At 37.2% G+C, this 13750-nt stretch overlaps 1 protein-coding gene across 1 annotated transcript in view; it reads left to right on the top strand.

Annotated features, from left to right (window-relative positions):
* The window catches only part of LOC148949293 (NACHT and WD repeat domain-containing protein 2), a 293776-nt gene that overhangs the window by 28569 nt on the left and 251457 nt on the right, over positions 1–13750 (top strand). The window contains exon 5 of the mRNA XM_089092914.1: positions 1855–1999. Within this exon, the coding sequence (XP_088949040.1) occupies positions 1855–1999 (145 nt within the window). The remainder of the gene's footprint in view (positions 1–1854; positions 2000–13750) is intronic.

Here is a 13750-nt window from a genome sequence, read left to right as displayed (position 1 = left end):
AATAAATATAATAAAAACCCAGATTTAGAATTATTCGGGCTCAGGAAATAATAAAAATAAAATACTGGCTTTTCAAAGACAGCACAATGTCAATGTTTTTCCCTGAGAGTCAGTCCCACCGTTCATTGATTATCTGACCAACCTTGAAAAACACTCTTTCAGAAGAGACACAGATAGCGGGCACAGACATGAATTTCATTGCAACTTCGAACAGGTATTTCTGGGACCCCATAGTACGAGACTTCCACCACTTGAGTGGACAAGCTTATCTTGAAACTCCCTATTGAAAGTTTGCAGAGCCTTGATATATTCGGTTGCTGTCGAAGCATGTCCTGCATTGACTATAAGGACTTCATGCTGTGAACACCAAAAACTGGCTCGATTCTGATATGAATGCATCGCAGGGACTGCGATGGTACTTGTATCTTCTGATCGAGATTCAGCAGCCAGCAAGGCCAAATCTATCTTGTTTGGAATTTCGCTCTCAACTTGTAGAAGATCGTCATGTGAAATATACATTTTCTTGAAAGTCGGGTCAAGATATGTGGCAATTGTGACGGGTGTGACTTAACGAAGGATAATAAACCTACAATGCATTTTATTCAGCGAAGCCTTTCGAAGCTTATCAGCCACATGTGAGAATCCACCAAAATCTACCTGAACAAGGTGGCGTCTCAAAATCTTAGACAAAGGCAGGACTTCCGAGATAGAGGGAAAGCTTTCAGAAGAGAGCTCAATATTTGCCTCTTCAAAGGGTGTAAGCGCCGCAATCACGCATGAAATTATACCCCACTCACTTTCAGTGAGTATGAGGTCCGCTTTACCGAGAAGCGCAAGCGAACTTGTTACCGACTCTTTTAAATCTTGTAGACTACGCAACATAGTGAGAGGCGAATTCCATCTAGTGGCCGCACCAGGTTTTAGTTTCTTGGAACAAACATTGTCAATAGAGATTTGAGCCTGGTGCAACTTGTCGATAGCTACAAGACTACGTATATATATATATATATATATATATATATATATATATATATATATATATATATATATATATATATATATATATATATATATATATATATATATATATATATATATATATATATATATATATATATATATATATATATATATATATATATATATATATATATATATATATATATATATATATATATATATATATATATATATATATATATATATATATATATATATATATATATATATATATATAAATATATATTATACAGGTATAATTACAATAAAGCAAGATTACCTTATCTTAATTTATCTGTGACAGATAGATTCTTTTTCTTGACAGAATTTTTCAGAATGAGAAAATTCACCCTGTCTGATCGGCTAGTTTAGCTTAAATAACATTCAAAATCCGAACTTTTCATTATAATATCATTTGTGTTGAACTTTTCATTTTCAGTTGGTAATAATTCACACGTATCTGACTCGGGAGCCGAAAGTGAATTCTTGCGAAAAAGATGCCAGGGTAAAATATAAGATAAGGAAAAATAACATCAATTATAGATGAGAGAATTCAAACCTGCAAAGAATCTCGAGGATGTATGCTGAAAATTTGCAGAATTTTCGTGTGGTGGATTTTCCACGGGTAATATAGGGGGGTTAAAGAACCCTAAAAAATATCGTTTTCGATAGTTACGTTTCTATATTCGATATCGATATTTGGTCCAATATATCAATATTTGGTCCGATATTTGGTCCAATATATGACATCGATATATCAATATCGATGTCAAATATCGCTCAGCACTACTACAAAGGCCATTAAAACCCGCTATTTAATTTCAGTTCATTTTCTTTTTAACTTTAAATTTGTAGAGACAACCGAAGTTACAACAGCAGGATCAAGCCACGTGGTGGGAAACACTTGAGAAAATGCAAAAACTTCTGAGAAAGGCTGCGTCTACTCTTTATGCGGAAGGAAAGATGGACGACGAAGCCATGCACAACTATTTCATGTCAGGTTTGTAAATTTTATCTCGTAGAATATCTTAAAATGTTTGTTTTGGTTTAAATGGTTTGCTGTCAAAATATAAGAAACACTATGCTCAAGTTGATCGGTAGTCAAGTTTTCTCGACTCTCCCACTGAATAACTGCTAATAAATTATATCTTACGTTCATTTTGATTATTGAGGACAGTCTTCCTAGTGCTTGGTCATTATAAATAATGACTGATAAAACAGGCAACTTGATAAAAAAGGCAACAAAAATAAATTATTACATTGCCCAGTCATTATAAATTTTACTACTATTAATCTGGTCACTTTAATGAATTGACACCAATTTGGCAACGTGCGCACGGTGTGATTCTCGCTGGCCAATCAGCGACCATTTTCAGTGGCTTGTCGCCTATACCATTTTGTAATCTAACGAGTTCACGATCGTTTCCAGAAAATTGCTCGGTCTATCGTTATCAAACAGTTCGTGGTAACGAACTGTAAGTAAGGAGCGACCCGGCTCAATAACTAGAGTAACCGAAACTCTAGAAAACGGGTTTTTGATACCAATAGATACATCAAAAGAATCAGATTTCAATTCTGAATTCAAATATATAACTTTCATCAAGTTTAGTCCTACCTATCAAAAGATAAGCGCCTGAGAAAATTTGGCTTATTTTCGAAAAAAGGTGGAAACACCCCCTAAAAATTATAGAACCTTAATGAAAATCGCACCATCGTATTCAGCGTATCAGAGAACCCTACTAAAGAGGTTTCAAGCTCCTATCCACAAAAATGTGGAATTTTGCATTTTTTGCCAGAAGAAAGATCACGGATGCGTGTTTATTTATTTTTTTTTTGCCCTAGGGGTGATCGTATCGACCCAGTGGTCCTAGAATATCATGAATCATTGAAACGAAATTAATCATTAGAACGGAAATTAAAAGTTCTAGTTCCCTTTTTAAGTGACCAAAAAAATGGAGGGCAACTAGGCCCCCTCCCACGCTCATTTTTTCCCAAAGTCACAGGATCAAAATTTTGAGATAGCCATTTTGTTCAGCATGGTTGAAAATATGATAAATATGTCCTTTAGGATGACCTAATCGCCCGAAGTCCCTGGGGGGGAGGGCTGAAAGTTATGAACATTACCCAATGTTAACATATAGTATTGGTTATTAGGAAGTATACAGACGTTTTCAGGGGGGATTTTTTCTGGTAGTAGGGGGATGGGTGGGTCGGAGTTACGTGGGAAGATCTTTCCATGAAGGAAGTTTTCATGGGAGAAGGAACATATACGGAATAATTTCTGTTCGTTTTAAGTTTTAACATCGTTCCTTACGTTCAGTTAAAAAAAGTTACAGTTTTCTTTGAATGCTATGCAGTTCATTTGCGACGAATTTTTATTGTTTCTTGTCTTACATCGACTTTGAGTCTGTTTATTAAATATTAGTGATTTTTTCGAAAAACCAAATGCAGGAACAGTTGTTGATTGACGAAAGTAATACAAACGAACAGTGTGATGATATATTTTGTCACAAGGATAGAATATACAAAGTATCACGAAACTACAATGCTTGAAGTTAATAGAAAAGTTTAAATATCTAAAAGAAAAGGGGTGGGGGGAACGAGGACTATTAGCGTTTATACAGGTTTGAAGTAATAGCTACTTAAGAGAAGTAAAAGTTGACAGTTTCTGTAAAAGAAGGTAAAGAGCAGGTTTGTTTACGTACACTAGGAGGAGAGTAGGGACCTATCATGAGTTATGAAACGAACACCGTGCTGCCATCTATAATTGAGTCTAACGCCAGGCTCACAGAATTTATTCAAGGATTCTTGATCGAGTCTAATGGGGTTAATGCCCCCTTTTTCAAGGTCAATTTATTTGTTGTTTATAGGTGTAATGACTCCGGGGCGAAGTTTGCACATGCGCATTAACGGGAAGAGATGTATTGATCGACTCGAGGGGAAGTGGATTACTGACAAATTGGTTTACATAATCTGGCAGGGAATTATTCATCGAGTCTAACGGGAACAGGACCATGCTTCTTTTTCTAATCCAATCAGGGAAGCTACTCAAGGTTGCCCATTACATCAAAATTCGCCCTAGAAATTTTGTATACAACGGATATGCGTTGGCCTTAAAATATCATAAGGTTTTAAGACAACATGGACCAAGCATTGGATATTATTGATGTGTAAACTCTGGCTACACCGATTTATAATGAGAGTTCTGTTTAGTAAATTTTCTTAGTTTATTTCCAAATAAAATCATTTTACATAGTCACCCCTCCAGTAAATTCAAATTCAGGGGGTACTCCCTCCCCCCACAATACAAACTCCACTATATGATGTTTACAATCGATAGAAAACGTAAAATACACTCTTTTTTACCATGTAAACCTCCCCCTCCCCCCTCTGTTTACGACTTTAATTCTTCCAATGGAAATAACTATGTTTTTTGTTAAATTTATTCTTATCTAAAAGTGACACTCAAATTTATGTCGACCCTTAGTTATTAAGCCACTACGACTTAACACAAATTTCCCACAAAAATTTAAAACCTTAAATTATTGCATCCTGTCAAGTGTACAACCGTTTTGCTAAAAATACAAGGATTTGCATTACAATGGTTTCACTGAAAAGGATACTTTTTGATCAAATTAACAACATAGCTTCTTCATGGCAAATTTTACTTTGTGCTTTACTGAAAAGGGAGAGGGGCTTTCTTCTGTAAAAAGGTGGGGGATTGTTAAGAGGGGGAGAGGTGACAGTTACGATAAATATTTTAATACGGAAAATTTATCTTCCATTTTGAGTACTCAATGTTTATATGAGGGAGGGGGGAGGGGAAGGGGCAGTGCCTCGCTTCTAACACCTTCGTTGTAAGGTGAAAACAAACTGTTTCTTTGCGTGATAAGTAAGGGGGGCGGGTTTAAGAAAGAGATAAATAGCTACAATGAGAAGAGGGACTGAAGCACAGGCCCTTTTAAATTATATAAACCTTTGACCTTAGAGGATTAATGTCTAAATATATGTGTTGCGTCTCTAGGCATGTTTTCAATTTTTTTCTAGCTTTCTTTCGATAAAGTTTCTTTTATATTCCCAGGAGGGGGCGTGAAAACTATGTTTTTTTAACTTTGATATACAAGGCTAGAAAGAAAAGTCTTAAGAAGTTACATGAAGCTTATATTATGCGTAAATTGAATAGCATTTTTACCTATGATCGCAAATTTTAGGCCTATAAGCTGTATGTTAACTAGCTTTTTTTTTTTATCTGTTTTAGAGCCTATAGACTGGAACATTTAAATTTTTTTCTAAATGGTAAAAATAGAAACATTGATTTCTATCCTAAGGCTACAGACTACTGATCAGTCAAGATTTATTTTTTCACAAGTTGTGCAATAAAAATGTTTGATTTCTAAGCCTAGTATATTTCTTGCAAATTTTCACTTTTTGCTTTGCTGAAAAGGGGGGAGGGGCTTCTTTGAGATAAATGCTTTCTAGACAAAATTAGGGTTAGGTGTTGGGGGTACTAATTTTTCTTCTGTAAAAAGGGGATCATTATTCCATACTAAACTTTTTCTTCTTTTAAGCAAAATTATGAAGAAAGCGCGCCTCCTCCATAAAAGAGAGCAAGAGAGGGTGAGGCAGGCCCAGCGCAAGCCTCTATGCAACCTGGTAGAAAACCGAAAAGAGAATGAGCGGCTTCTCATAATATGATGAACCCCACTGTACAAGCCAATGGTATCGCCACCGCCACCACATCTATACAAGAAACAGACGTAACCGCCCCATCTATCCCCCCTCATGCTTTACCTGGTCCATCTGCACTCCATGAGCAAAGCGAGAATGTAACTAGCCCCGCGCTGAACGGACGAGACGCTGCCCCCTCCAACCCCAGTTATGCTGTAGGGCATTCTGTGGTCTTACTACAAAGCAAAAATGCGCACACTTCAAGCCCCAGTCTAGCTACGGGGCCTTCCGTGCAAGCTGCAATGCTTGGGTCTTCAAGACAAGCTGTAGGCCAAACATCGGCTCCTTCTCACGCAATATCTGAGCTATCAGCTCCCCGTCAAGTGTCAATGCATTCTCCTCAACTGTCTCGGCCAAGTGTTGAGCCTTCCATGCAAGATAGAAGGGTTGGCCCCTCCAGGCAAGTCATAGATAAACCAATGGCTCACTATCATGTAATTTCCAAGCCTCCACCTTCCTGTCAAGTGTTGGATCATTTTGAAGTCATGAGTAAATTTTTTTCAATCTAATAAGCTATTTTTTTAGCTGTTAGAGAGCCTTTTACTCTTTATTTTGTCTTTTCACTTTTTTTCTATTATTCAGGACCAGGTTATAGAAATATGTAAACAAAACTATTTTTCAAACTAATACAAGCTTTTCGAAGACATTAAAATGTTATTTTCGCTATTATCCCCTCCCCCACACCCCTTGTTTTAAATTTCACTGCTCCCTCTCCTCAGAGATACCTAAATATAATGTAATTTTTTGGCTTGTCAAAGAAACCGCTCTTTTCTATCACCTTATTTTCTCTGCCTACTGCAGACACCTTCGTCTTTTCAACCTCATAGGCAGATAATATTTTTCGCTAATTTCTAGTTTACTGTTAGAGAGCCTTTTATCTCGCCATTTGAAACTAATAATGATATTTTTCGCTAGAATATTATAGTTTCCCTTATTTTTAAGGGACTTAGAAGTAAAACTTTTTTTTAACTTTTTTATAGGCCATTCTTTTCGCCAATTTTTCAACACAGTAAAAGCGTGTCAGAGATATTTTTTCAACCTGATAAATTAAAGCGTTCTTCCTTTTGAATCATGTCAATTATTGCATACATTCAGCCAAATGAATTCTCATAGCGAAACCATAAAAAGCACTATATCCCGGACATAATTTCCAATAGTAAAGAGCAAAATCGTTGCGTTATAATCTACTTTATTAACGAATGCATAATCTTGTTTCTACAAATATTATAAAAACAATTTTCTATCGGAAAGAGTTGTATATGGCCTAAAAGGAGACCCCGTTTTTTTTTCAAAGCAGATAAAGAGTATTAATATGAAATTTTTTAGGGGTTGTTTGAAAAAAATCAAAAGATACTATGTCATCTTTTAGATTGTATTAAGTTGGCACTTTCAGAATATATATAGAGTAAACCAAATGCTACTATGTGCATACTGCTACTAAGCGCGTTTTAAATAATAATCCAATTTAAAAAATGGGTGATTTAGACACTTTTAGAAGAAGCTTTTTTCTTTTTTAGTTTGTATTGGTACCTTATTCCTTGTCGCTGTCATCATCAGTTGGAGAAGAAGACGCGCCTCTAGAGCTCTCCAACAATTCACAATGGAATGGTAATTCACTGGAAATACCAGATAATGTTGATGATTTTTAACTGATTAGTTAAATGTTGATTATAGCACAGCTGAGCAGGGGGACTTGAGTCCATACACCTTACAGATATTGGATGATTTTACCTGAGAATTAACAGGGAACCATCCCGCCACTGATCACATACTTCCACTTCAAAATTATGAAGTGGCTTCGAACAACTCTATTATTGAACAATGTGGGGGAGGGGGTTGTGATAATATACAAGAGGGGATGGAGGAGGGTGACAATACCCAATTTATAACATTTCCCGAATTCCAACAATCAAATTCAATTTCAAATACGATACTTGTTTACACTGCAACTTTTGGGGACCGTTTTAATTCGCTTATGGGGGGTAATTTTTATTTGACCCTATAGAAATTGTCCATGAATATGTAGATAGAATACGTGCACTATTAGAAACCAGATTCAGTTGTGGGGGATAGGGATTCAATTAAGGTTTCAATTGTTTTAAAGGTGTTTTATTTAAACGAGGGTAAAAGCGAGGGTTATCATCATTATGTACATACCGAGATGCGAGTGGTCTATTCGCATTTAGAAAATTTTGAGGGTGTGTTTTCGGATTGGATAGGCCACATTATTATGCATCTCGGGAATTATAGTGAAAACGGGAGTGGCTCTGCGGTTTTAATTGTTGGAAATTTAAGCGTTAATATTTGTAAATTTAAAAAAGATTTATTTTAAGAGGGGGGGGGGGTAGGTTCTGTGGGGTCTATAGTTTTAAAATATAATCCCGATTTAGAGGGTTGCAAGGGCGTTCAACGAATCTGTTTTGAAACAGGTCAAAAATGTTTCATGTACGCTTTCCTCATATCAGCATTTGAGCCTCTAGCACGTGCAGCTACAAAGAAAAATTTAGAATACTGGGCTGTGCATGGGAAGGCGGGGTCCAGTTTTCTTATTGTAGATTTCACTTGTTTAGAGGGAAAATACCCAGTAATACTAAGGTTTATTGATATTTTTGAAAGGGCCAATACCCATTTAAATATCAGTATTACTGTGGTTAAATATGAAACAGAATTTGAGGATGGAGTTCGTTCTAAAAAGAAGGGGGTGTTGTTCCCAGTAAGGAACCCGTCAATTGAATCGGTGAAGTACTGGGTTTGGTTGTTGTACACACCACCTAGTGAACCCAATGCAATTGGCCATTTTAACCCAATTACAGACATCAGTAGAGTTCTGGGGGAGGGTAAGACTAGGAGGACACATTTCTACTGTCAAACATGCCTGTCTCGATTTTGGACCTAATTAAAGTTACAAAATCACATGAAGCATTGTAGACGGCACGGCTATCAGTCAGTGGAAACGGTTTTGGGGGATAGGGCCAATTAACACTTTAAAAATTTTCAAAATACCCTCCTCCAGAGGAATAAAATCTCTTTGGATTGTGAAGCAAAGCTAGTGGACGTGAGCGATCCTCGATTTCCAAATCGAATCAATGAACATCGAGCCATTGCAGTCTCCTAAGCCCACGCGCAAAGAGACAGTTCTAACACTATGCATTTGTTAGAAAAAGTTGAAACGTTGGATGACGGTGAGTGCATTGTCAAGGCACTGACTAAATTAATTCGCACCGCTAATGGCGCTATTTCTTGTTTGAGAAATACACATTATCCAATGTTGTTGTCTGCAGAGGATCGCCTCAAGATTGAAAATAAAAAAATCTGTTGGGTTTGAAAGGGGGAGTTTGTAGAGGAGGCTAAGGGGAAGGGGATTAGAGGAAAACGAGGGAGGAAGGGAAAAGTCAGAGACCACAATCACTTGGGGCGGGAAATATCCTCAGGGGATAGTAATTTTTGAGGGGTAGCACATCAATCATGCAAGGTGAATGTAAGCCAGCAGTTTTTTATTCCGGTTTTCATTCACAATTTAAATTATGATATAACATTTATTTTACCGGCTTTGGCACGCATGCACAGGAAGGGAGGGGGAGTAAATAGTCCATGAGTAAATAATTCATTTACTTATAATATCATACCCAAATCAGCTGAGAAGCTAGTGCTTTCGAGTTGAAATGGCAGGTAGTAAATAATTGGCATACGTGTCTAAATAAAATCGGGTTTTTAGATTCATTTAATTTTTTCCCAAAGGCATTGAGTCAATCTATTCAAGTGCATAAATGTGACAATTTCTATTGTTTTCCTTTGCTTAAGAAGCATATTCCGAACAATGAAATATATGATCTATTGACCTGTAAGGGTGTATATGCATACGACTATTACTGTTTTGGCATTCGCTTAAGCGAGGTGGAAATACCTTGAATTGAAGCTCTATTTAAGTCACTCACCAATAGTTAATGCACTGCCGAGGAATATGAATTTGCCAAGAAGGTGTGGGCTAAGGGGAATTGCAAAAATTGGTGGAATTATTGTAGACTGTACCTGGCTAGTGACGTTTTAACTCTGTTAGATATTGTCTGCAAGAACACGGCTCAAATCTATTCAGATTTTGGACTAGATATAGGATGTTATTTTTCCACACCACATTTGGTGATGGACTTGATTTTAAAAATTAGTAGGGAGGAAATAGGATTGATAACTGATGTAGATCAACACCTTTTTGTAGAAAGATCAATGAGGGGGGGGGGGGTATGTTTTTCATGGGGATCGCGTTTTGACAACAGGTACAAGCGGACAAAACAGCACCGGTCCAAAGTCAAATGCAGTTTTCTTGGAAATGAACTTGTTGTATCCCTCGGCAATGTCTCACTACTCTTTGCCGTATGGGAACTATAAATGGCTTGAGAATCCTTGTGAGTTCCCCGACATTAACACGGTCGAGGACAATGGGCCACAAGGGTGGTTCTTTGAAATTAATGGTCACGTTCTATTGGCGCTTCATTATTCAGTCAGAGATTTTGTTTTCCCCTGTATCAATCGACCGGTGACCAAGGACTCACTGAGTCCATACAATCGATCATTGGTTGAGGATATGGGGTTGCACTGGACCCCCTCCAAGCAGAAACTGATTGCAGATCTCGACCCTAAAGAGAATATCGTTGTTCACCATGTGCTTTTGCTCTGGATGGTGAACAATGGTTTCAAGATCAACAAAATACACAGGGTCCTGCAATTCAATCAAAAACCTTACTTAAAGACGTTTATCGACACCTTTGTTGATAAATGCTCTCGGGCAAACACTAAAGTAGAAAAGGAAATGTACAAGCTCATTCTAAATTCAGCGTTTGGCAAAATGTGTGAAAGCGTACGGAACAGATCTCGTTGTGACGTTGTGACTGACCCTCAAGAATGTGCACGAATTATTGCAGACCCCAATTTTACATCGTTCACGAGCATAGAGACAAGCATGGTTCTTCTACACAGAAAAAAACAGAAATGTGGTACCAAACAAGAATATAGCAGGAGGTAGTTCAGTACTTGATAATTTCCAAAAAGCTCATTTTGTCGTTTTTTTACAATGTGTGCAAGGTACAATGACCAAGGGAGGAGGAGGTTCAAATTTACTATTGGGATACAGATTTTTTTCTGTTAAAAATTAAAACCGGGGTTTTATCGGGAGATTTAGAAAATGGGGAACACATCAGCTCGCGGATGGATTTCACTAACTGGAATCTGTCCCTCTACCCCGAGTTGGTGAAACGTCAGGCTCCCAATCAACTATTAATGTTAAAATCAGAGACGGGGAGTGATTTGATATCCAAGGGGTTGTTCCCGGGTCCTGAAGTGTATTGCGTTGAAACTCATAACAATGATGTAAAGCAGGCGTGTAAAGGGGTGCCTACACATTTTGTAAAGAACAATTTCAACATGAGTGTGTACAGAGGATGTGTAGAGAGTAGCCTAGTGTTGAGAGCACAAGTGCTTGCAATTCACTCTCTACAGTAAAAAATTATACTGTTAGAGTGGAAAAGAATGCAATGTCATGTATATCCGACAAAGTCTTTGTACTCGAGAATGGTGTAAATGTACTCTCCCACGGCAACTACCGTATTTCAGATCGGGTTGAATGCATGGACTATCGCAATCAACTTGGTCTGGATAAATTAACCTAATCTGATAAATTAACCCAATTCTAACCCAATCAAACCTAACCTGATAAATTAAATGCTCTAACCTAACCTGCAGCAGTGACGGCGACTATTGTATACTGTTTCGACCCCCGGGGGGGGGGTGTGGGGTCCCGCCTGCGGCCGGCCCGCTGCTCCCGGGGGTGGAGGGTTTAAATTCATAGTGTTCGACTGTGCTATTGTTCATGTTCGTGCTCGTGTTTTTTCTATGTGTTGTACAAATAGTGCTATTGTACAAAAATGTGTGTGTACAAATAGTGCTCTTGCTGGAGAAAAAGTGTTTTTTTATGACAATAAGTGTTATTGTACATATAGTGTCGTTGTTCTTGATGGACAAAATTGTTTTTTTTATGTCAATAAATGTTGTTGTTAACAATAATTTTTCTTGTTTGAACAGAAGTGTTTTTTTATAATAAATGTTGTTCTTGTTGAACAAGTCATTTTGTTCAATAAATGTTGTTCTTGTTGAACAAGTATTTTTATGTCGAATAAATGAATGAAATATTGTTTTTGTTGTTAACGTACTAGATAGATCTATGGGAAAATTACTACTACTTATTCATTGGACAAGTATGGTTTACAGTTAGTTGTAGTCTAACTATTGTCAACAGCAGCAGTATGTATCAATTTAAAACACCATTCACATCGTTTCTGTGTGATCCATCAATGTCTGAGAAAACGACACTTTTAGCTAAAATATCTCAAAATTGTAATAAAATGTTTTCGAAAAAACTGAAGAAACTGTATTATTGCTTAAACATCTGAAAAGAGTCCTACGATCAAATAAAAGCTATTGCCACATCTATACCAATACAATTCATACGGGGACTTGATGTTTTCAATAGTATTGAACCAAACTCATGGCTGATAATTGATGATCTGGCTGAATCCATTGAACAGTTCTCACAGGAACACATTTCCATAACCCTAGTTCTACACAACCTCTTTCATCAGAGCAAATGTATGAGAACCCTTGCTTTGAATTGCACCATCTATATGATCTACCGAGTTGTTCGTGATTCTAGCTCGCTAAAAACTCTCAATAAGCAAATATACCCCGGTGCCTCCAAATTTCTGCTCTCAGCGTAAACTCAGGCGACAAATAAGCCCTACGGCTACATTTTGTTAGATCTTAATCAGAGCACACCCGAAGATCTGGGTGTTGTCTCCGATACTTTCAACAAAGAAATTACTGTATATCTTCCGGTGAAAAGTAGAAACAGCTATTAGTTACCATCATGACATTGAAGAAACTACACGAACAACGGCATTTATTTTCCGTTTTAGGCCCTTCAAAACCTCCACTCAGGAAGGCCATACTCAAACATGGTATTGACAATGATTTCATTAATCTAATATATGAACTTTGTTTAAATTTAACTGAGGGTAATGTACACTTGCCAGAAGGTGTTAGTCAACAGACAGAGCAACATTGTTCCACTGTACGCGCCTTCGCTTGCAAAAACAAGGGAAAATTTTTTAAAAGAACACGTCTCCTTCAAGCGGGTGGTAACTTTTTTACACTTTAACTGTCAATAATTGCAGGACTTGTACACAGTTTTCTCTAGACGGCTAAGCCCTATAAATTGATGCCATTTGAAGTTGTCCTCTCATCCGTCGGACATTTTGAAGACAATCTAAGCAAATTCATTAATGATGAGAATACTGCTGATGAGAAAAAGCTAGTTTTACTTCAAGATGCATTGCGACGTGTGGACAAACATAGACCTTATCGTGAGAGACCTACCGTCACTCTCACAGATCCCTCTAAACGGGAAACATCCCCTCAAGGTTCAGCAGTGCAATCAAAGGAGAAGGAATTGAATTCTATAGTGTCAACAATTGGAAACCTATTGCCAGTGACCTATCGAGAACAGAGTAAAAGAGTATTAGCATATCTCATGTTGGAAAGTGGTGGTGATCAAGTTCAAGTTGACAGCGCAGGGAAACGAATTATAATTCCAGGAAAAAATTATAATCTGGTTGATTTAATTTGTGATATGGTGACGAATCCTAAAGGACTCTTATCATTTGACAATAATCGATACACCTTTCTAAATGTATCAAACTTCCTCAAAAGTGTCATTGGCAATAAGCAAATTATAAAGAAATTAAGAGAATATAGTCCTCCAACAACGAAAACACCACCATTTAAAAAAGAAGAAGATTCAATATTGGAAAATGTTAGCAGCTGCAGCAGTATCAATCAATTTATAGCACCTGTGGCAGCTAGTCAAAAGCAAAGACGGATTGAATCACCCTCGAGTGAGCAAAAGGGGAGTGGACATCACACTACGTTCTTAAATTCAAAATGGATTAAGTTCTGAAGCATATCAATGAAAGCATTG

This window comes from Artemia sp. Qi Xiang Cuo, chromosome 8 (assembly GCF_049724085.1).
Source record: "Artemia sp. Qi Xiang Cuo chromosome 8, ASM4972408v1, whole genome shotgun sequence".
NCBI classification, from domain to species: domain Eukaryota; kingdom Metazoa; phylum Arthropoda; class Branchiopoda; order Anostraca; family Artemiidae; genus Artemia; species Artemia sp. Qi Xiang Cuo.
Note: the sequence above shows the minus strand (reverse complement) of the source record. Positions and strands in the feature narration are given on the sequence as shown.